Source organism: Zonotrichia albicollis, chromosome 19 (assembly GCF_047830755.1).
Source record: "Zonotrichia albicollis isolate bZonAlb1 chromosome 19, bZonAlb1.hap1, whole genome shotgun sequence".
NCBI classification, from domain to species: Eukaryota; Metazoa; Chordata; class Aves; order Passeriformes; family Passerellidae; genus Zonotrichia; species Zonotrichia albicollis.
The window spans coordinates 5,826,562-5,851,277 of NC_133837.1; the positions used below are offsets into that span (position 1 = coordinate 5,826,562).

At 47.6% G+C, this 24,716-nt stretch overlaps 1 protein-coding gene across 1 annotated transcript in view; it reads right to left on the reverse strand.

The window, feature by feature from the left end:
* SEPTIN9 (septin 9) overlaps positions 1 to 24,716 on the reverse strand; it is a 149,821-nt gene that overhangs the window by 116,557 nt on the left and 8,548 nt on the right. The window contains exon 2 of the mRNA XM_074555273.1: positions 6,273 to 6,329. Coding sequence (XP_074411374.1) covers positions 6,273 to 6,329 — 57 coding nt within the window. The remainder of the gene's footprint in view (positions 1 to 6,272; positions 6,330 to 24,716) is intronic.

The following is a 24,716-nucleotide window of genomic DNA, read 5'->3' on the forward strand; positions in this document are numbered from 1 at the left end:
TCCCAGGACACCAGAACCCTCAGGGAGATTCCAGGATACAGCATCCCCCCTGAGGTGCTTCACTGCATTTATGGTGGCCACTTTTATTGAGATAAAAAACCACAAACTGAGGCACATTCCTGGGCCACTGATTTCTATTTTACTGTCTGTTTTCCTCCCAGCAGAGCTCACAGAGCCAGGTGCTGTGGGAACAGCGGGGAGATCTCCCTGCTCACCCTTTGGGGACAGACTGGGGATGGATCAGAGGAGTTCCAGGGAACAGGACGAGCAGCCAGGGCTCAGCACATCCCCTCAGCAGCACAGCCCAGGGCTCTGAGCACCAGAATGTCCCAGCTGTGCACTCGGGCACTCCCTGTGAGTAACACACAACACGTGGGAGCCCCACAGGAGCCAGCTCAGGGCCCACGTGCAGAGTTACACAAGCCCTGTGTGTGTGTGTGTGTGTGTGTGTGTGTCCCTGCAGGAACCAGGCACCTGGGCTGGGAGCAGCCTCATGGCTTTAACTCCTTGCTGCCCAGAGCTGGTGGAACCCTGGTGTCCACTGAAAAGTGCAGCTGATCACAAATATCAGGCAGTGTGTTGTGTTCTGGATTGATTCTTCTATGAATCTTCTCAGCCTACATGAACATTAGACTGTAGAATTGTTGGAAGACCTGAGCAGGTAAGGGCAGGGAGAGTTAGCAAAGTGTGACTTCAGGACTTAAATATTAAAGATATTATGTCTAAATTACTTCTAATTGCTGTTTGAAAGTCAAATGTGTCCTCTCTCAAAGAGAATGTGAGAAAAGCACTGTGTAACTCTTTAGAATTAGAATTTTGGACTTTCTGTGCTGACAGGCACTGACCCCTTCCTGTACATTTGACCTGAGGCCATGGAAAAGACTTCCAAAATGGAATGATGGAACTAAGATTATAGATGTGGAGTTTAAATAAATGTGTGTAATATTACGGGGTAAAAAAACTTAGAGTTTAAGATTTTGGAATATAGTAATATATATATTACTATATTCTAATTCTATATATTACTATATATAAAAATAGTAATATTTATATATATATTACTATATAAAACTTCTATTTTGTTATACATATAGTAATATATATTACTATATATATTACTATATATATAACCAAATAGAAGTTTTAGGGTGGAGGCTGGTCCTTCTTCACCTTCTTCTTCATCAGTTTGGGTAGTATTGTGTACTTAGATAAAAAGTCCACATTGCAATCCATGAGTAGTTAGTTATTAAAAATAAAAATAATTTAAGTATCATTTCTTAATTAGATAGTTTATCATTAAAAACAACCTTGTAGAAAGAGAGACAGGACTCAATTTTTAGCTTATTAAATCTGTAGAACTCACAGTTTGTAAGACTGTGATATAGATAAAAATTAATAAACATCTGAGTCCAAACAGAAAATACCATCTCAGACATTTATCAACAAAAAAGAGAAAACCTCCCCAGCTGGTGACCAAGCTGCAGGCTCTGCTGCTCTGCCCTGTGAGGAGAAGGGCCATGTGTGATGGGGGGACACTGTCAGGGCAGGGTTTGTCCCCAGGGACGCTGTGCCAGGAGAGCTGCACAGCTGGCTGAGGGTTTGGTGCCTCACACAAAGGGGAATAGAGAGAGGCTGCCTGAAGAAATCCCTATGACCTCATCTAAGGACACATCCAGAGCCATGAGGCTGCAACCACAGGCTGCAGTTAACCCCTCAGCTGCTGCAGCACAGCAAAAGGCACCTCTGTGCTGCAGACACAGAATTGGGGCTGGAGAGGAGCTCCAAGGGTTCACTGAGCCCAAGCATTAACCCAGCAATGCTGTGCTCACCACCAAACCATGTCCTGAGTGCCACAGCCACACCACTTCTGAGCATTTCCAGGGATGGCAATCCCACACGCCCTTGGGCAGCCTGTTCCAGTGCCAGGCCACCCTCCCAGGGAGGAAATTTTCCTTGGTATCCAATCTAAACCATCCCTGGGGCAGCTTGAGGATGCTTGAGGTGTTTGGATGAGCTGTGAGTGGCAGTGCCCACCATCCACATGGTAGTGAACAAGGGGTGCAAACATCTGGGTGGGAGTCCTTCCCCTTTCTACCGGGAGAAGCATTTAGACACTACAAAACAAGCAAAGGTCCCAGTGAATGCCCCTTTCTAACACAGCCCACAGAGCTGGCCTGGACTTCCTGCCTCTCCAAATTATGCCTTGCACTTCCAAAAATTCTAAACTTCCTTGGGCAGCCTGTTCCAGTGCCAGACCACCCTCCCAGGGAGGAAATCTTTCCTGATATCTAATCTAAATATATACATATCTAATCTAAACCACCCCTGGTGCAGCTTGAGGATGTTTCACCACACACCAAGGAGCTGCTCACACCACAGCGCCCACTGTGCATCCCCTGCAAGTCCTGGACCAGGAGTGCTGTACTCTCATCTGGAGCCCAGATGCCAGCAGGAAGCTCCAGACAGATGCAGGACAAGCTGAAGGGCTGTGCCAGGGTTCTCAGGAGGTTGCCAAGCTCAGTTTGACACATGCAGGGCTGTGCTGTGAGTGGCAGTGCCCACCACCCACATGAACAAGGGGCTTGAGCTGGTGCAAACATCTGGGTGGGAGTCCCTCCTCTTTCTACCCAGGAGAAGCATTTAGACACTACATAACAAGCAAAGGTGCCAGTGAGTGCCCCTTTCTAACACAGCCCACAGAGCTGCCCTTGATTTTCTGCCTCTCCAAATTATGCCCTGCCCTTCCCAAAATCCCACACTTCCTTGGGCAGCCTGTTCCAGTCCCAGACCACTCTCCCAGGGAGGAAATCTTTCCTGATATCTAATCTAAACCACTCCTGGTGCAGCTTGAGGACATTTCACACACCAAAGAGCTGCTGTCATCATTCAGTGCCCACTGTGCATCCCCCCAGTTTACTGCTGGATCTGGAGTGCTGCACTCCCTCCTGGAGCCCAGATGCCAGCAGGAAGCTCCAGACAGATGCAGGACAAGCTGAAGGGCTGCACCAAGGTTCCCAAGCTCCAGTGACACGTGCAGGGCTGTGCTGTGAGTGGCAGAGCTGCAGATGTGTGACAGTGGTGACAGCAGCACTCCCCTGAGGACAAACCCCCCACACACCTCATGGTTTTTATAGCACTCTGATTTGCTTATGTAACAGCCATCATGCACGCTCCAGCGGGGAGCCCCTGGCTCCTGACATTGCTTTTGTTGATCTCTCTGCTCTGGTTAACCCCCAGCCTCACAAAAACCAGTTTTAGACTCGTCCTCTATCAGACTCCAGGCACAAAGAGAGAGGAGATGCTCCTCAGGGCAAGGTGCGATGTCAAGGATGGAAACAGCAAGATCTGTTGTCACATACAACATATCTGTTGTCATATCTGAATTTTGAGCAATCCAAATTAGTGAGCCCTCCTGAAATCCTGCTGTCCCTGTTAAAGCAAAGATGCCAATTTAAACTATGCCCACAGCTATGCGTGTTCAGTTCTTCCACCCACCTGGCCTCGCATCTCTCAGTTTCAGAGCCCATGGGGAAGGATCCCTGGACTCGCAGGAAATGCTCAGGGCACAGCTTTCAGCTTCTCTGCTGCTCCATTTTCCCCAGCTACAAAATAGGAACATCAATAGCTATTAAAGGGGGAAAAAACCAAATAAAACAAGATTAGATGTCGAGCTCCCTGGATCCCAGGAGCTGGTGGCTGTGGAAATGTCACCCCTTTCTTTGTTTAGGGTGGCAAAGAGCCCAAAGCAACCGAGCCCCTTCTGCAATGCTTCACTTGCAACCATCACTCAGTCATCCCAACTCCAATTTATCTTTTACAGGAATAAAAGCTTGTGGGTGCAAGGCCAGATGTGCAGAGGGGAAAATTTGGGCCTGAAACAAGGGGAAATTGAGCTGCAGTTATTTGGAGTCATAAATATTTACTGCAATGTAAACTGAAGGACTGAACTGCTCATTTGATTTTTTAACTTGAAAAAAAAAATCAAATTTACAAGGTCTCTCACCAGAAAAGTGGAAAAGTATATAATTAGAGTCTAAGGAAAACAAGATTGAACAAATGTGCTGTGTCTGTCAATGTGGATTCCCTACACCCCAGTTCCCTTTGGAGCTGCACCAATTCCCCCTTCTGTCCTGTCTGCACATGAGAGCAGGCGGTGCCAGGGCTGAGGCAGCAGCTTTGTTTGTGCATGTGCACAAGATAAACACACTCTGCACTCCAAACTGCCAGCTCTGTGCTGCTGGCCGAGTTTGGAAGCAACAGATCGAAAATTCAGTTCTAAAGTTCAGTTCTAAAATTCAGCTCAGCCCTCCTGGCCTTGCTGTCATGAATAAAACAGCTTGTGTCACACAACACACCAAAACTCCCCAATAATCATCACTCAATGAATTTTTGCTGCCACTTAACACCAATTTGGGTACATGTGTACATGGTCATCAGCTCTGACCATAAATAATTCCATCCTCCCACTGACGATGGTGATGCTTCAAGGCTGTGCAGCTCCAGATGCCAGCAGTGTCCCAGCCCCTGCCACTTTCTCCTGTGCCACAAATATCTGTCCCTGTGCTCAGGAGGGCCAGGCAGGAATGTCCCAGCTCCCAGGGTGTCCAAGTGCATGTTCAAGCAGCCATCCATGACTAATCCCCATCCCACACGTGCTGGTGGCCGCTTCCAGCAAAGCTCTGAAGTCAGTGCTGCAGGAAGGCACCCCCAGGGTGGCTTTGTGCTGCCACCCACGCCGAGGGAAGAGCTGGGAAGCTCTGTTTTGATAAGTCCATCTGGGAGCTGAGGCAGGATGTGAGGGCTGAGAAGATGGATTGAAACAGCAAATCCAGCCTGGAGGGAGGAACTGGGTGGCAGAGAGACCAAGGGGACAGGAGAGGATGGAAGCTGAAGGTGCTGAGGAGGTGAGTGGGGTTTGGGGGGCAGGGAGAAGAAAAAATGAGGCTGGAATTAGGTGGGCTTTAAGGTCCCTTGTCACATTCACATTCTATGAAAAAAATCTCTTCACCCAGGATTTTTCTGCTGGGAAGCTGGAAGCCTCAGAGAAAAAGGAAAACAATTCTTATCCCATTTGCTTCTCCTGTGTTGTGCTCATGTGGAATGTGTTTGGAGATTGTTTACCCACAGGTGATTGTTTCACTGGATTCTGCTGTGAGTTGTTTTCACCCTTTGGCCAATTGGGGCCAAGCTGTGTTGGGACTCTGGACAGAGTCACCAGTTTTCATTATTACCTTTTTAGCATTCAGTAAGTATCTTTTCTGTATTCTTCAGTATAGTTTAGTATAGTATTCTTTAATATATTATAGTATAATAAAATAATAAATTAGCCTTCTGAGAACATGGAGTCAGATTAATCATTCCTCCCTGCAAATTCAATAATCCCTTCCAACCCAAACTATTCCAGGATTGTCTCAGGCACTGCTCAGGGCACAGCTTTCAGCTGCTGCTCCATTTTCCCCAGCTATAAAATAGGAACAGCAATAACTATTAAAGGGAAAAATTAAATATGACAAGAATTATCTGTGCCCATCTTGTTGAAATTTACAGGCAGGGCTGCTTCATCTTCCCTTGGAATATTTTAGATGAGAACAGTGCCTTTTCCATTTGCAGACAGCCCCTAGGGACAGCCCCAGCACGTGGCACACACAAACAAACAGAGCACACAGCCTCAGGTACTCCCAAGCACTGGGAATCCTGCTGCTGCTGCTTTCCTGAGGCTGGGAAACACCTTCTGCAAGAAAAACAAACCCTCCCACCTGCTTCCTTCTGAATCAGGAGCAGCTTCCAAAACATTAAGCTGCAATTAGGGCTGCAAATTTAGCCACAAGCACTTATAATCCATAAATCTGCACATCCAACAAAAAATAACAGCTAAGGAGAGTCCAAAAGAGCTACTAATGACTAAAGTGGATTTCAACCACAGGCCATTCCTGCTTCCTTTTGCAACTGTGTTGAGTTGGGTTGGAGCTTGGTAATTATTGTCTCTGGACCCATTGTATAGTAAGGAATATTTTATGTTCTCTCTATTTTCATAGTTTGTTGGGGCTTTAATATATATATATATATATAACTTTTTTTTTACATGTACTGCTTTCTTTCTCCAGCATAGAGAACTCTTCATTTATCAGCAGCAGACTTTGCCTTTCAAACCATGGCAGAAAATAACATTTCTGAGTGTCACCTCCTGCATTCCCTATTTTCCTTATTCCCTATTTTCCCTTTTTAAAATATTTTTTTAATTGGATGAGCAGGTTTCAAATTCACACACTTACTCGGGCTTGTCTGGTCACTGAGCCTCCGAAGTCTCCCGCTGGAGGTCCGGGTGATTCCTAAAGCAAAAAGGAGGTTGGAGTGAGGAATCCATGCGAGTGTGGGGTGTGGAATTACCCCCCTGCTATCCCTCTACGTCTGGCAAGGCATAGGAATCTGCTTTGTACAATCATCTCTCAGATCCAGGAAGAGTTACACGTTATTTTAACCAAAAAACACCTCAGGAGAGAACTCCACCTTTCCCTGAAGATGACAAACATTGTTATTGTCTTGGTTTGGAAAGATAGGTGTCTGCTGAGGAAGGGAGGAGCCTCCTCTGAAATGGAAAATGGAACCCCCCTCCCTCCAAATTGCTATAAATTTTAAATTAAGGGACTCTCAGGCAAAAATATGGGAGCAGGAAATAACACTTCTTTAATAGGGAAGAAAATAAAAAGATAATGCAGAACAGCTCTAAACTGTGCTTTGTAATGGAGTCACAACCTTACAAATCTTGTCAGCTAGAAGAGTGCATCATACAGGGGAAAAATATATTAAAAATTAAATAGATATATATAGAAAAAAAAGGCAGGAAAACTTTAATACAGTAAGTCCTGGGATAGAGGGACGGAAGGGAAAAGAGCTGAACTGCCTGGCAGCTGGAGATGGAAAAAGCATTTCATGCTCAGAAGCCTGTGCTTGTGTATATAAATTTATACATACATATATATATATGCACATGTGTGTTTGCTCTGTCCCTTTCCTTTTCCAGCATAAAAAGCCTCTGTGCCTACAACGTGATGTGGTTGAACCACAGGGCTGCTCCCGGGAGAGGGTGACACAGGAGAACCCATGGGCAGCCCCACCCAGAGCCATCCCCCTGCTCAGAAAGGGCCCTTTTCTGCCCAAAAAGAGCCAAAAACAGAGCAGGACTGTGCACCCCCACACAGGAACACCCAGCCTGTCTGCTCAGGAGCTTCACCTGCATGCAATTGGGCAGATTGGTGCTACACACTTCAGCCAGCCCCACTTTCCATCACTGACAGCAGGACAAGGGCTGAAGCTTCTGGGAACTTGTGCATTTTAAATTTTAAACACATTTTTGCTATTAAACCCAGTCCCTGAATCTTTTTTTCTTAATTCTTTTCTCCTCTCTAAATGCTTACTGCTTTTTTGGACTCTAGCAGGAATGAAAAGCCTTATTTCCTCTGCTGAACAGAGGAACATTTTTAAACAGCTGAACAGATTTTTAAAGAGCTCTTCTTGAGCCAGGCTGCAAGAGCAGTCACATCTCAGTTTTGCTCTGTGCAAAGAGACAACACCTCTGGGTTCCCTGTGTGCGCTATTTAAATTATTTTTTCCTCTCTAAATGCCTACTGGTTTTTAGGACTCTAGCGAAAATGAAAAACCTGATTTCATTAGCTGAAATAGATTTTTAAACAACTTTCCTTGAGCCAGGGTGCAAGAGCAGTCCCATCCCAGCTCTGCTCTGTGCAGAGACAACACCTCTGAGTTCCCTGTGGGCACTAAGTCCCAGCCTCTGAATATTTTTTTTTTTAAATTATATTTTCCTTTCTAAATGCCTACTGGTTTTTTGTACTCTAGAAAGAATGAAAAGCCCTATTTCATTTGCTGAACAGATTTTTAAACAGCTCTTCTTGAGCCAGGCTGTAAGAGCAGTCCCATCCCAGCTCTGCTCTGTGCAGACACATCACCTCTGAGTTCCCTGTGTGCAGGCAAGGTGCAGTGCTGAAATCCAGCTTTTAGAACGGCTCAAAAAGCAGAGCAAAGCAGCCCTGATGGGTGGCAGGCTGAGGAATGCAGATGTGCAGCCATGCTGAGCTGGTTAGAGCAGCCTTTCATGTTCAAAGGCTCATTCAGTCTGCGGCGGGGAGGACGGAAGCTGAACGAGGAGCTCACAAGCTTGGACAGGATCACATCGAGGAAATCAGCTTTATTCCCTTCAGCAACCACTTCAGCAGTGGAAAAACACACACAGGACTTGGAGCATCTATCCCCTGGCTGAGCCTGTGGCTTTTATCCTTTCTGAGGGTTTGTTTGTGTGCCCTGACTCCCAGGTTTGCTCTGGGGAGCTGGAATTACCATTCTCATCCTTCTCTCAACGAGCTGAGTTGATTTGTTTTGTGTTGGAGGCAGCATTAGGAGGAGGTTTTTCTGACAGCTGTTGCTTCACTGCCTGTTAACAACATTAATAATACATAATAATGCTGTTTATCCTCTCTCAGACAAAGGGAAAACGAGGAGTAAACACAAAATTCATCCAGGCAGCCCAATACCTTAGTAGAAAATATAGATAGAGAAGGAAGAGCTGCAGAGTCTGAGCCAAGCTTGCTATCTGTGATGCCCCACTGCCCCTCCAGAGGGAGGATCCAGACACAGTCCTGGAAAGCAGATAAACAGCAGGGAAAACTGGCAGCTTGGCAAAAAAATAGAATAAATAAGGAGAAAGCAACAGCTAAAAATATGCTGCTGTGGGCACACTGCCAAGAAGCCAGGGAGGGGGCAGGAGCAGAGAGCATCAGCGGCTGAGCCTGTTCTGGGGTTACCTCTATTTATAGCCTGGGAGCAGCAGTTTGAGCCCCAGGTTGGAGCTGTAAATGAAAATGAAACATTTCCAGTGCAGACAGAGCGTCTGTGAGCCGCCCTCAGCCCCGTGCAAACGCCCCAAAGCCACGCTGGAAAGGCACTGGAGCACAGTGGACTAAGAACCACAGCGCAATCTGCTTTATTTAGCTGAAATTGGGGATTCTCCTCCTTGTTCCCACCAGGAGGAACCCATAATGGAAGAACCCAACAGTTAACAATCAGTCAGGCCAAGCATGGCTTGTTCAGCGCTGCAGATGCGCCTCAGCAGGACAAAGCCCAGCTCAGCCCCACCTTGGCTCACTCTGAGAAAGTTTTTTTCCCATTTTATAATCAATGACTAATTCCCTCCAGATCCACGGGCTGGGGCCATATGGCCCAGCAGAAAGGCAGCAGCACCCAAAATGGGTGCCATTTGGAGTAGCTGAGCTATCTCAGGTGTGATGGGTTCTCTGAGAGCTCATAGACCTGGCTCAAGGAGAAAACCCATCATAGATGTACCAGTGAACAGAGCCCATGTGAGATTGATTTCTTCCTCACTGTAAGCCATCCATGCTGATATAAAACCCAAAAGGACAAGTGAGCAGTTCCCATTATCAACAGAACCCATGCAGAGAGGACAAACAATGGGGGATGCAGCTCAGGAACTCGCTCTCTCTACACAGTCCAGTAAAAACCCAAACCAAACAAACAAAAGAACCAAAGCCAAACAAAGGTGGTGATGGAAAGGGATGGGCCAAACCAGCAGGAGCCATCCCACACTGTGCTGGAGTCAGCAAAGAGGCACCAGCTCATGTGAGCAGGCAGTGTGACCCTTGCTTCTGTTGCATGTATTGACTGCAGGGTCTGGGATCAGATAATTCAGCTTCCTTCTGCACCAGCACAGCACTGCAGAGTGTCCACACAGCACTGGAGATGTCTCCATCCAAGAACAGAGCTGCTCTGGGCATATCCACGCTCCTCCTGGCCTGGGATGTACAGCTCCAGGAAAATCGTGGAGCCACCTCGGGATGGTTCCAGCTCTGGGGTGCTGAGGACTTCTCAGGAGTTTAGTTGTTAATGCAGCCCCAAGATTTGTGAAAAGTCTCTGTTTCAGCCCATGTGTCCGAAGAACGAGCTGGAGTTCTTCAGTTTTCATTCTTAAAGTTGTTTATTAATTCTTATCTATAAAATTTTTCTCCCTGCCCAGCCGAGGTCCACTCAGCAGGGCAGCCACAGGCACTCTGACCACCCTCAGGGCAGTGTTGTCTTTTTATACTACAAACTATGTACAACATATTTACAATTACTTTCCAATACCTGTCACCTATATTAGACAGTGAACTTCTATTCTAAACCAATCCAAAAGTGCCACCATCACAGCAGAAGATGGAGGCCAAGAAGAAGAAGGACTGGACACGCCCAGATCCATCCATCTTGTCCGCAAAACCCCCGTTCTAAAAATCCCAAAATCTACCTTTTCATCCTGTGATAATTTTATTATTACATAATTTAAACTTCTGTGACTTTCAGGTCCTCATACAAAGCTGGTAATTTGCTCCACGGGTCATAATCAAACCCACAGGTGTTCTGGGCTGTTTTTCAGGGTCTCTGAGCCCCCCGGCAGGGGCCCAGCAACTCTGGATACCCAGAGGGATATTCTGGGTTCCAACAGGGGCTCCTCAGCAGAACAACCCTTCTGAGGGGTCACAACACCCACACACCAACAGCAGGTTTAGTGAGACGGTGTTCACAGGGGTCTTAGATTGAGAGAAGAAACAAAGATTTGACTCCATGTTCCAGAAAGCTTAATTTATTATTTTATGATATATATTACATTAAAACTATACTAAAAAAATAGGGGAAAAAAGTTTCATCAAAAAGCTAGCTAAGCTAAGAATAGAAAAAAAAAAAAAAGAATGATAATAAAAGCAGCTGTCTCCAAATCTCTGTCCAAGCCAGCTGACTGTGATTGGCCATTAATTAGAAACAACCACATGAGACCAATCACAGATGCACCTGTTGCATTCCACAGCAGCAGATAATTATTGTTTACATTTTGTTCCTAAAGCCTCTCAGCTTCTCAGGAAGAAAAATCCTAAAAAAAGATTTTTCATAAAAAGATGTCTGCGACAGTTTAGAGCACAGGCTGGCAGGGCTGACTCCCCCCAAGGCAGGACCTGCAGCCCTGTGCACTGCACACACCCAGCCCCACCTGCTCCAGCCCATCCTGCCCTCTGCCATCCCTCCTGTGTCACCCAGGAGCACATGGGGGACAGCAAGGGTGTCACTGCCTTGCCCAGGTACCAGTGCACACTGCTGGGACAGGGCTCTCCACTCTTTGTCCATTGTGCAGATCCATCTCAACACTCCCAGACCTCTCAGGGTGTGCAGTCCCTCTCATTGTACCCATGGCATGGTTCCATCCAGAGAGTGGGCAGGGAATTACCTTCACTGACAGACACTCACCCAGACAGGCTCTAAATCCTCCAGGCATAAAAAAGAGTGACTGCAGAAGACCTGGAGCTGTTGACAGGAGGAAATCCCACCCATGGGTTGATCCTCCATGGCTCCTCCAATGCTGCAGAGCTGCAATGCTGACACAGGACATCTCTGGAGTCACAGCCTGCACATGGAGGGTCACTGCAGACAGCTGGGACACAGGGGGCTGCAAGGGAAGGACATCTGGGTGCAAATCAGCAAAGGAAGAAGAATCTCTATGTCTCTGAGTCCAGCGAACCACACAATTACAGCTTCTCTTCCATTAGCTTGAAATCCACTTGCAACATTAACCTCAAAAGGAATACAGTTTGGAAAAAAAAATAAGAGGAAAAAATTCACGTTCATTTCCAATACTAATCAGAAACATGCACTGAAGAATAAAAGACACTTTTCCAGATTCTGTGTAACAGAAACTCTTTACAAAGGAGCTGAGCACAGCTAGAAAAATAAAAGAAAAAACCTTCAACCCTAGTGCATGGTTTCATTCTGGATCAAATATCTCTGGCAGTAAAGTGAGATTTCACCAGGATGGAGAGATGCTGGTGGGGTGGGGATGCTGGAGAGATGGAGGGAGGGATGCAGGAGGGACGGAGGGAGATGGAGGGAGGGATGCTACTAGGATGGAGGGAAGGATTATGGAGGGAGGGATGCTGGAGGGATGGATGCTGTGGCCAAAGGGCATTGATTGCAGACTCAGAACTGCTCCACTACCTTCTCCAACACAGCCTAGATGTACCAACAAGCTGTGTCCAGGTCCAAGGCTGAGCACAGACAGCCTAAAACACCACCCATGGGAGCTGGAGCCCCACAACCCTCCTCACCAGCACACAGAGCCATGAGTTCACACTCAAAAAGAACCCAGCCTGAGTCAAAACCACCCTGAAGGAAGCCACCCTCAAATGGAAACCACAGGAAAACTGGCATTAGCAAGATGCATCTATTCCTACCACAACACTCTACTTCAGCAGGTGCCAAAAGCATTCTAACACTAAAAAAATGTTCCAAAAGCTTGTGCTGATGATAAGAGGCAGCAAGAACTCAGGCCTCAGTTTTTGCAGGGTCAGAAAGGCTCCCCAGGGCCAGAAGTGCTCTGGCCACAGCAAGGTAGCTGTCAGGTAGAAGAACCAGGTGACAGGGGACACAGCAATTGAACCTTGGCTCAAATGTAGGCTGCGATTCAAATTGTTAACTCAAATTAAATTGCAGTAATTCTCAGGAAATCAATTTTTGCATCCATAAAGCTTAAGGCCAGAAAATTGCCTTGGCTGACCCACAAACCCCAGAGCACACACTTCAGTCTGGTCAGAGTGGATTCAAGCTCGTGCTTAAAGTAAGTCTTGGCTTTCTGGAGAAATCCAATTTCAGTGTCAAGACTTAAACATTGGAGTGATTTCAAGTGCTTTGGCAAGTTGTTCAAGAGCTAAAATGGCCTTCAAACAATACAGAGACTCCCCCTTCTCCCCATGAGTTTATTCTGAGGTGAGTAAGCTCAGTCCTCAGATATTCACTTCATAGAAATAACAAGATCATTTCACCACCCCTCCTGATCATCTGTTCTTTACTGACCACAAATTCCTCACAGCTGATACTCATTCAGAGATAGGCTGGACAATCATGAAAGCACTAAAAAAAAATTAGCACAAGCAGTTTTTCATAGAAAATAAAGTGTGTTAGTCATCATCTGTGATCCTTCTGGTTGGAGAGTTCCAGTAATCCGGGCAGTGGTGAAGGTGCCACGTCACCACAGCAGATGACTTGTGCAGATGAATATTCACACCACCAATGTCCACACAAATTGGAAAGAGACTGCAAAAATGGGTCTTTTATATGTGCTGTCAGCTCTGCTGGCTCAGGGGATGCTTTTACTCAGCAGCAGGAGGAAAGGGAAAATGGTTTGTGTGGGAATGAAAACGGCTCTCCTGAAGCTCTGCTGGATGGGGATGGAGCTGGTAACCACCACCAAGTCTAAAATCCCTCCAAGTTCACTGCCTGGAGTTCACTGCTGATGCTAAACAAGTTCACTGCTGATGCTGACCAGATTTCCAGAGAGATCTTGTTCCTCTAAACTTTTTCTGTCTTCACCACACTCCTCTCTTGCTCACAATCCTTATCTGACAAAATCCAAGAGAGAAAAGCAGGGCCCAAGAACTAGAACTCAATTAACAGGTACCTCGTGGCATTTTCACTAAATGAGGGGGTTTTGAGCTTTTAAAGTCATGGCAAGAGCAGCTTGGACCTGTTCCCATTTGCAGAACCTGCAGCATCCCAGCAGAGGAGGGAAGGAGGGAAAGCATCTGAACCCATCCAAGCTGCAGCCTTGCTAAAGAAGGAAATAACTCTCACTTTAATCATCAAACTCTTACATTAACCAGCTGCCACAAGAGCTCCTGCAAGCTAGAAATGTGTTGGTTAATTAACATTAATAACACAAGTGTCCCCCAGAGCCTGAGTGGACAAGGGATGAGGCTCAGAACTCAGAGCACTATGGAAACAAGGGAAAAACAAATAATCAGTGCTTATCCTTCACCCTCCAAAACCCCCCAACATTCACAGCTTCCCTCACCTCACTCCCTCAGGTTCATCTGGCAGTGGCCATGGATGAGCTGGAGAAAACCACGGGCAGATTTGAAGGAGGGGAAAGGAATTTTAAAACTCCAGTGTGGTATTTCCATATGGATCAAATACTCCTGAGCCACCCCACAGCTCTGCTCCCCACTCCCCCAGGCCTGCAATGCTGCAAAGTCCTGCTGCAAACCCCCCAGCCCAGTGCCTGCCCCTCTGGTCTGCTCCTGCACCATGTGCAGCGCCAGCACACAAAGCAGCAACGTGGTACTTCACGTTAAAAACAAAATAAAATTTAAAAGTCATCATTAGATGACTTAAAAACAAGATAAAAACAAAATAAAATGTAAAAGTCATCCTTACTTAGAGTTAAAATCAATTTCTTGCCATCTTCTTCTAACCTCAATGCAATCACATTTTTATTCTCAGCCCCAGTGGTTGCTCACAGCTTGCCTGCTCGTTTCACACACACAAAACTCCCAAAATTGTGTTTCAGAGGGTCCCCCTGGCAACAAACACTGCTGGATTTATCAAGGGAGCCCTGCAGGTCCGGGGCTGCCATGGGGATGGAATACAGACCCCTTCTGTTGGCCAGGCTCTGCAAGGCAAATGTTGATTTTTCCCAGAGAGGGGTGGGGACGTGCAAAGGAGACAAGCCCAGAACAAAGAGGCAGCAGCTCAGTGGCTGAAGGGCAGCAGGCCACAAAGGGCAGGGGTTCAGGGCTCTGCTGAGCCTGGGTGACCCACGGGGTCAGGACACCCAGAGCAGCCCCAGACACCTGGGAACACCCAGCCCCAGGGAGAGCTGCAGGAGAAGCAGGGCAGCCTTTGGGGCTGAGAGCAGGATCCGACTCTGCAGAGGGAAAAGCTCAGCCTGGGATTTTCCTTAGCTGCAAGTCCCGATTTCACTCCAAAGTGTCCTTTTACTTCCTGCCCCATGAGAGGTTCTCCACTGCAGCCAGGTGACACCTGGGTGAATGTGGGAACTCAGCACATCCCTCTGGGTGTCCAGAGTTGCCAGGACCCCATCAAGGGGCTCAGAGACCCTGGTATGCTGCCCGGAACACCTGGTGGCTTGACTTTGATCCTTGCAGCGAGTTGCCAGCTTTATATGGAGATGTGAAAGTCACACAGGTTTGAATGGTGTAATAATAAGATATTCACGGGGTGAAAATGTAGATTTTAGGATTTTTGGTATGGGAATTATGGGGACAAGATGGAGGAATCAGGGCGTGTCTAGTCCTTGTTCTTTCTTCTTCTTGTTCTCCATTTTCTGCAGTGATGTTGGCACTTTGGGATTGGTTTAGAGTAGAAGTGCACTGTCTAACTCAGGTGATAGGTATTGGTAATTAAGTGTAAATATGTTATACGTAGTTTGTAGTATAAAAGGACAACACAGAGTGCCTGTGGCTGCCCTGCTGAGCAGATCTCGGCTGGGCAGAAAGAAAATTTTATAGATAAGAGTTAATAAACAACCTCAAGACCGAAAAGTGAAGAGTCCAGACTCGTTCTTCAGTTGCGCGGGCGAAAGCAGAGACATCCTGCACATCTTGGGGCAGCAATTATCAACAGCAACCCGAGAAGTGAAGGAACCAGCACCAGGGAAAGGAGCAGCCAAGGGCCCATGGTCACCAAATCCCTTCCTAGACAGAAACTCAGATGAAAATTCAGGGTCAAGATCCACAAACTGCCTGGCCACTCCACTGAGAACAGGCTACCTTGGAGGAGTACCAAATCAAGCAGACAATGGCCACTTTTCCCTCCACACAGATAAATACCTTCTAAATATGCTTCAGGCTGCAAACACTGCCAGAGCCCTCCCACCTGAGCAGCCCCAGTGCAGCAGCAGCCTGAACACACCCTGAGCACCACACAGCTCACAGGGTGATGCCCCTGGGCTGCTCTGATGCTGCACAGAATTGCCTGAAAGTCAGAAAGCCCAAACTCCCAACTGAGGTTCAGCAGCTCCGTGCACAAAAAAACTGAGCTCAGAATGGCAGTTTGTCCTTTGGGACATCATAAATGTACATTTATCTTTGTCCCCAAGCCCAGTCACATCTTGATTCTCTGCTCCTATGATCAGATGCTGAGGTGGCAGGACCAGCTCAGCCATGGGGCAAAGCCAGCTGCAAGCAGAGGAGTCAGAACTGCTCAGCCACCATCAGGACTCCAACATGACTCTCTGCACGTAATTTCCCTCCTCCACATACTCTCCCCTGCCCGTAAAATGAGGTGTCAAACACTTCCCCTGGTCAGAGGAGCTGCAGGGATATGTTATTTAATGTTTTTACATTTTAGCTGTACTTTAAAGAATGACTCAGACACTATCTATAGATTCCTGAGATAATGTCCGCTGTCCTTAAACTGGAGAGAAGGGAAATTACAATTTGAGACTACAATGAAGCCCTGGCCTCATACAATTGAGGGTTTTCTCCTATTAATTCTACCTCAGAAGTAGCCAAGGCAACCCAGCCTCATAAACTAATAACATTCTTTGGTGTTTTTCCTTGTATCTTGCAATTATATTTAATAATGGCCCAGCAGGGAAGTTGGAAGAGAACTTCAGCCAAACTTGGGACATATTTGAGTGCCTAATGCTGCAGATCAGCTTTCACTGGAGTTTGCAGAAGTGCCTTTACAAACTGCAGTACAATTCCATCTGGATCTTACAGGATGACCCTCAAGCCACTCGTGAAGCTGCTTTTGGGACCATGGTTGGTTTTTCTGATTTGGAGATGGAAGAGAGAGCTCTGCCTGTGAGGGGCCAGTCAACTCCAAGATTAAATTTCTTGTGTGCTCCCCTTCTGCCCTCCAGACTCTCTCTATAAATTTCAAGGCATTTAATGAATGAAAGGTTCTCAGAAGTCCCCATGGAATAGAATCCATCAGAGATCCCCAGCACAGAAGCAGTAATTTCATTTAAAAACAAGATGTGGAATCAATATGTAAGTGCCAATATGCTGTTGGTTTGTTCCTTAAAATCTTTAAGGGACAAGGGGCAGGCACTGATCTTTTATCTCCGGTGACCAGTGAGAGGACTCAAGGAAACAGCAAAAACTGTGACAGGGGAGGGATAGGTTGGGTATTAGGAAAAGATTTTTCATCCAGAGGGTGGTGGGGCACAACCAGACTCCCCAGGGCATGGTCATGGCCTCAACCCAGCCAGAGCTCAAGAAGAGTTTGGACAATGCTCTCAGGCACAAGGGGGGATTTTGGGGCTGTCCTGTGCAGGGCCAGGAGTTGGACTTGATGAACATTGTGTGTCCCACCTCAGAATATTTTTTGATTCTAGGAATAAAATAATTCTAGATCCAGCACCTCCCTTTCTGCCAAGCCGTGTTCTAGAGCAGAGCAGCTGGAAAATTTGCAATGGGTTCATTTAAATAAAGCCCAGATATAAAAATCACTTTTTGATGCTACTCCATGATTACACACACCTCTCTCCAGGTACCAAGAGGTCCCAAAGCAACTCCTTCTCCTCATGGGCTTCTCCAGCTGCCAGCTAGGGAAGAACAAAGCACCTGGCACCACCAACCAGCCCAGCCTGGCAAAAGGCAGTGTGAAATCACTCCTGGCACAGGTGAAAACCATCCCAAGTCATGGAGCACTGCCTGCAGCCTCTGAGGAAGCATTTCTGGAGAGAAAGAGGGCTCACACAGGAGGCACAAAGCCCATTCTGTGGGTCTGGTGAAAGACAGCATTGTCCGTGGGACGTGGCGCGCTCGGTGTAACGGAGCTGGCAGTGGAGCCCTGGGCCCCATCCAGAACCCCCCCCAGTCACTCACCCCAACAATCCAGATGTTCAGTCTCCACTATGCAAATCCTGGCCACAAAAAAGGCACTGGCTGCCACTCCTGAGTGACCCAAACCCCAGTGCACTGACCCTGGCACTGCCGAGCCCCCGTGCTGCGCCAAGCAGGGATTCCAGAGGGTGTGATGTCCTGTGAAACCTGACCTAGAGCAGGGGCTGGACAGAGCTAAAGAATAAAGTAGGGATTTATTAAAAGGATCTCATCAATGGGCAGCACAAGAGCCCAGCCAGGGCTGCACCCAAGATGAACCAAAATGGCCCCAAAATGCACACAGAGTCTCTCACTGTGATCAGTTCTGCTCCATTTGCATCTTGCAGTTCATTGTCCAATTCCAGCTTTAGCCCATCCAGTCCCATCCTTGTTTTTCTCTCTCCAGCCCACGTTGTTTGTGCTCTTGGGGCTGAGATTTGGATCATTTGTCCTTGGTGCCCAGCTGGAGCAGGAATTGTTTTGTCTCCCTGCTCTGTGCACAGAGCTCACCATCCCCTGATATGAAGCTCAGACCCACACACTAAAGCAGCACAGAATATGAAAAATATAAAAGCTAAAACCTGAGACATCAGGTGGAGCTCCTGAACAGGCACCTTGTTCCATAAGGAGTGAACCACACAATGCCCTGGGGCATGCACAGCCTGCTGCCAGCCACACCTGGGAGCTCCTTCCCTGTCTGGAGGCTCAGGTCACTTCTGGTGGCCCCAACACGGTGGTCAGAGTTCATTACAGGAGCTGACCTTTCCCAAACAGCATCTCCTGCAGCCTGGGCACTCCAGCACCTCCTGTCCACAGGGTATCCATGGCACTGCCACATCCCTCCAGCCCAAACCACCTTTGGTACCTCTGGCAGGAGCATCGCCCAGGCAGGGACCTCGCTCCCCTCCCCAGCTGCAGGACTGACACAGGGCCCAGGCAGGACGCTCTGGGGGGTGTTAGAATTCCAGCCTTATCTCCACAGGCTGAGATCATGAGCAGAAAATGTTTCTCTGTTGCCTTATCCAGCTTCCTGTTGGCAGCCCTCTTCCTCTCAACTGAAGCACCTCTCTGTGAGCAGTCTCAGAGCCAGACAAGAGCATTTGCCATGTCTGAGACATCACATACATGACAGTGCCTGTCCTTAGCATGGCCCAGCTGCTCCTCAGCCAGCTGTGCCCTGAGCAGGCCAGGGCAGCAGCCCCAGCTGCAGGGGATGCTGCTGCCACACCAAGGAACCACCACAGGTTTGATCCTTCCTTCAGCCTCCTGCTTTAGTGCCTGAAGGAAGGATGGGATCATAACCTGAGATTTAGTGCCTGAAGGAAGGATGGGATCATAACCTGAGATTTAGTGCCTGAAGGAAGGATGGGATCACAACCTGAGATCTCCAGAGGGTTTGGCTCCTCACCCCAGCAGGACCTGGAAGCCACAGGCACCAGGAGCTGGGCTCTGCAGCATTGAGTCACCTCCAGCCCCAGGTGGAGGGGGAAGATGTGGAATATTTGGTTCTGTTTTTGCCATGGTCAGGATTAAATGCACAAGATGGAATTTCTTGTTTGGACTTAGATGTTTGTTAGTTCTTATCTATGTCACAGTCTCACAAACCATGAGTTCTGCAGCACTTCACTCTAACAAACTAAAAATGGAGCCCCATCTCTCTCTCTACAAGGCCTTTTAAGGATAAACTGTCCAATTTAGAAATGACACCTCAATTATTTTTACTTTTAACCCAATAACCAACCACCTGTGGCCCACAATGGTGACTTTTTTATCCAATTACACAAAACCACCCAAACCCGTGGAGGAGAAGGAGAAGGAGAAGGAGAAGGAGAAGGAGAAGGAGAAGGAGAAGGAGAAGGAGAAGGAGAAGGAGAAGGAGAAGGAGAAGGAGAAGGAGAAGGAGAAGGAGAAGGAGAAGGAGAAGGAGAAGGAGAAGGAGAAGGAGAAGGACCAGCCTCTGCCCTAAAACTTCCATCTTGCTTTATGTATATTTTAATATATTCTAAACCCTTAAACTCCAAGTTTTCCTTCCTGTGATATCACACACTTCTATTCAAACTCCACACCCACAATCCCAGTTCTGTCATTCCATTTTGGAAGCTTCTCCACAGCCTCAGGTCAATGCAGTGTTCTCTTGGGGGTCAGTGCCTGTCAGCACAGAAAGTCTGAAATTCCCAGTGACCAGGGTTCCAGCAGAAAGAATAGGGTGAATCATCTGCTGGAGAGAGGCTGCAGGGACCAGCTCTGATTCAGAGATGCATTGAGATGGCTCAACTCAGGCAAAATTAAATTCCACCTTGTTTTTTTCCAGGCCTCAGTCCTCAGTAATAGAGGAAATCATCTCCCTCAGCTCTGAGATCAATGTCTGAATGAGCTGCCAGAATAGGAAGCACTTGGGTTATCTGCATCACCTGGCAAGGAGCAGGGCCCAGGGCACCTGATGATGCTCCAGGGTGACCACACAAACCAATTGAGACAAAATGTTCCTCTGTTTCCCAGGCAAAAGCCACATTTATCCACTTCTATTTATCCATTTATATTTATATATATATAAATATTTATCTATTTATCCGTTTATATTTAGTTGATGGCCTGGAGGAACCCAAAGCCCCTCTGTAGGCTCTGCCCAGGTTTACAGGCACAGAGAATGTCACTGCCACACAAACCCATGCTCCATGGGAAGGTGGCATCCACATCCCTCTCCAGGGGCCACTGTCACCCTTCAGTCCCTAAATTCCCTGTGTCTAAACAAAGCACTGACCTCCAGGGCTCCTGGGCATCTGTCACCATCAGTTTATTCCATGAGAAAGTGAAATTAAAAATCCCCTGCAGCTGAAGCAGTGATGAATCTTGCAGAGATTATGATGACATGATTTGAAAAGCAGAGGAGGCTGTAAAGCCCCCAAAGCAGAGGTCTCTGCTTGGTTTCTAGTCTTATTTTGCACATAATCTATAGGTAACAGGGCTTGGATGCATCCAGGGTGTTCTTAGGGGCTGTGTCAAGGCAGCTTTTAATCCAAAGTCTGACCTCCCAGCTGTGTTTTGACCTAAGGATCCACCATCCATTTCCCACCAGAAATGGGAAGAGAGGTCAGTAAAGATGATGACAATCTCAAGTGAGGATGAAATGTTGGAGATTATTAGAATTCAAATTAATGCAAATGCTCTGGAAAAAGACAACAACCAAAGAAAGAGAGGAGGCTGAGGGGAGACCTAACTGTGGTCATTAACATCCTCATGAGGGGCATGACAGAGGCAGGTACTGATACCTCAGTCCTGGCCCTGCACAGGACACCCCAAGAATCCCACCATGTCCCTGAGAGCATTGTCCAAATGCTCCTTGAGCTCAGACAGGCTCAGTGCTGTGACCTCCTCCCTGAGGAGCCTGTTCAGTGCTCAGCCACCCTCTGGGTGAAAAACTGTTCCTCATATCCAACCTAAACCTGCCCTCATGTAGGAGTGACGGAGGTAGGACAGTCAGGACAGATGGAGACGAGATCTCTGCAGCCAGGACTGGAACTTGGGGTTCATTGCAAAGGGCCTGGGTGCAGGGCCCTGCTGGGAGCTGCCAGCCACAGCTCAGAGCAGGCCCGAGAGAAGAGAGGGGGAGAGAGGATGAGAGGATGAGAGAGTAAAACAGTAAGAGAGCAAAACACAAGAGAGTAAAAGGGGTAAGAGATCAAGGTTCCCGTTACAATACCATAAATCTTCTGTGTTGAATATTTTGATTCTCACTAACCAATCTAGTACAATATACAAATCCTACAGCATTTACATACAGCCTATAAGAATCATTATATTACCATACTGTGTTACATTTTAAACCCTAAAAACTCCTCTTTGGGCCCTTCTGCCAAGCTGTAGGGTCTGCTCTGACCCTTGGGCCTGTCTGCAAGCAGAGGGTGTTGTTCCATCAAAAGGGGATCACCTTCAGCTGGCCACACCATTGTTTTCCAGTTGTTCAGTAACTGAGGGATCTCAAAGCTTGCTTTCATTTCAATCTAGCTTATAGTTTCCATATTCTCAAAATCTTTTGCCAGGCAATCATATTGATAAGGCTTTCCCGTTTCATCTTCCCCAACACCCTCCCTCAGCTCCAATGATTTCCTGGAGTGCTGTCACTTGTCCCCAGAGTGCAGAGAGCTGTACCTGCCCCTGTGATGCCCCTGATGAGGATGTCAATGAGCACATCCTGTGCCAGCAGGGCTGCAGCTCCTGCAGGCTGTGTGCACAAGGCAGGGCTCTGCTGTGGATCCCCAAGCCCTCTGCAAGGGGACAAGGTGCCACCTGCCACCTGTGTGTGTGTTTGCTCAGAGAGAAGCACAAACAAACCCACCCTGGCACCCCCTGCTCGCCCAGGAATCCAAACAAGGGCAGCTCCAGGTGGGAAGCAGGAGAGGGTGAGCAGCCCTGGGGAGAGCAGGGCCTGTTTGGGCACCCCCAGGCAGCACAGAGAGGGGGTGAGGAGGGAGGAGAAAAGCCACAGCTCCAGCTGGGCACCTGGGGAAAGCTCTGCCCGCACAGACCTGGCCAGGCTGAGGGCTCCCACCAGCCAGGCTGGGTGACGTGGGTGACCCTTGCCATTCTTCAGCCTTTCCTGCAGGAAAAACAGAACCTCCAGCCTCCTTAACTCCCTGCAACACCCCCCTGCCACCTCCCTGGGTTGTCCTGTGCAAATCCTTTATCCTTTCCCACCCTCTGGACACACAAATCCTGCCATAGGGTTAGGAATGAGGACACTGCTTATTTTATAGCTTATATTTTAGCTATAAAATAAATTTCTATCAATTTATTTATATTTAACCCTAGACTAAAGTCAGGGTTTGCTCCTGGCTCAGCAGGAGCTGTGTGACTGTGCCCTGTACCGATCTTCCAGATATTTCTCCTGTGTTACAACTTCTGTCAAAACCATCCACCAAGGAAGAGGTGCAGCCTCTAAAAGGGTTTAATGCCACCCCTGCATTAAATAGTAAATAGTAAATAAAGTAATCAGCACCCAGCACATTGCCATGGGAGCCTTTTCTGCCTCATCTCCATTCCCATATTTGTATTCAGGGCCCAAAGGAGATGAAAGGCTCAGTAAGATCTGAACATTAATCCACACACATTATGAAACATCTTTTTACTATTCCCTCTCCATCACAGCTCAAGCACAAGGCTCTAAAAACAAAACCAAACACACAAAACACAGCCACAGACACCTCCTCCCTTCCACATGCACTTTAAAAGAGATGTATTTAAATCATGGTGATGATTTCCTGGACAGTGGCTGCTCCATGAAGGACCATGCACAGCAGAGGAAGCTCTGAAACCTCCCCAGATGGATCAAGCTCATCCTTGCCCAGATTAACTCATTGCTCCCAGCACTGACTGCAGGAATCAGCTGTCAGAGAATCTCCCATCACTGCTGGGAGGTTTATCTGACAAAAAACCAACAGGGGAAATAACTCAGAGCCTCTTGCAGCTGCCAAGCAGGATGAGGAGACCACCCAAGCCACAGCACCAAGAGCCTTCCCCAGCCCTCAGATGTGGGGCTCCACAACTGGGGCATCTCACTTGTCAAACAGCAGTTTGGGAAAGTGTTCACAGATGCAGATGGAGCCGAATGGGAATGAATGTCAGAGGGTAATTAGCTGCAGTAATGGCAGTCCTTCAGTGGATAACAGCTCTGAGAGCCACAGCTTACCTGCTAACAAAAATAAATCAATAAATTAAAAAAAAACAAGTAAAAAACCCCATGGTGTAGTGGTTCTGAGAGAGTTTGGGCACAAGTCAAACTCACATTTCCCAGCATTATCTCCAGTTTTATAAAACATGCTCTGAAACACGTGAAGGCAGAACACTAGAGGGGAAAAAGCCCTGCATGAGGCACAGTGGGCTGCAAGCACACATCAGAAAGGTCTGGATTTAAGGATTTCTAACATCTGACCTCAGATAAGGACACTGCAGCACATGTGACTTCTATCACTGGAACATTGAAAATCAGTGAGCTTGAAAACCTTCCCCAAAGCAAAGAGGACGAGGAGAATTAGGCTCGGACTGGTGACATCATCAACTGCAATGCTTCAAATTGAATTCCATGCTTTCAGAGAACTATGTTCCATTCTTGTTCCTACTGATTAAAATGTACCTAGATGTTGCTTTTAAGTTTGAAAGTTAATTGAAAGTCAAAGCAAAGAGGATGAGGAGAATTAGGATTGGACTGGTGACATCATCAACTGCAATGTTCAAATTCAATTCCATGCTGGCAAAAAAATGTTCCATCCTCGTTCTATCCTCATTCCTACTGATTTTGCTTTTTAAGTTTGAAAGTCATCTTGGAGAATGATGGAAGTGAAAATGCAGAGAGCAAAGGGTGACTTGGTGACCTTTGCTGAAGGTGCTGGTGGCCCCCATCTCAACCTGGCCAGGCTGAAGGCTTCCACCAAGTAGGGTGGGTGACTTTTGCTCTTTTTCAGCCTTTTCTTCAGGCAAAACAGAGCCTCCAGAGCCTGCACCAACCCCCTGCCACCTCCCCTGTCCTGACTTGTCCTGCTCCAAGGCCTGTTCTCCTCTCTGTACGTGCCCAGGCACTCACAGCCCAGCACTGAGTCACCCCGCAGGGCTCAGGGATCTCATCCTGTTCCTTTGTTTACTGTCCCCGCCACACAGAGCTGCAGGCAATCCCCATTTCCCGGGATAACATCAGGGCTGGAGCAAACGTGCCCCGGGGGCTGCTCCCGGAGTGTTCCCAGATTCCCTGGCAGGGCCACCAGGGACGTGACTCTGGATGAGCTGAGGGAACAGGCAGTGTCAGGGACCCTCTGTCCCCAGCAGCTGCTCTGGGCTCAGCCCCATGAGGCCAAGCCTGTCCCAAAGGGAGGCAGTTTGTCCCTCAGCACACCCAGAATAGCAGCACTCCCACTCCAGGAAATTATGGATTTTCTGGAGCATTACTGTGACCTTTTTTAATTTCCATTCTGCCTTTAGCTGTCTCCTCCCCTACACTCCTTCTCTAAACAAATCTTGAAGCTGTACAAAGTGTTTCCTGTAAATAAT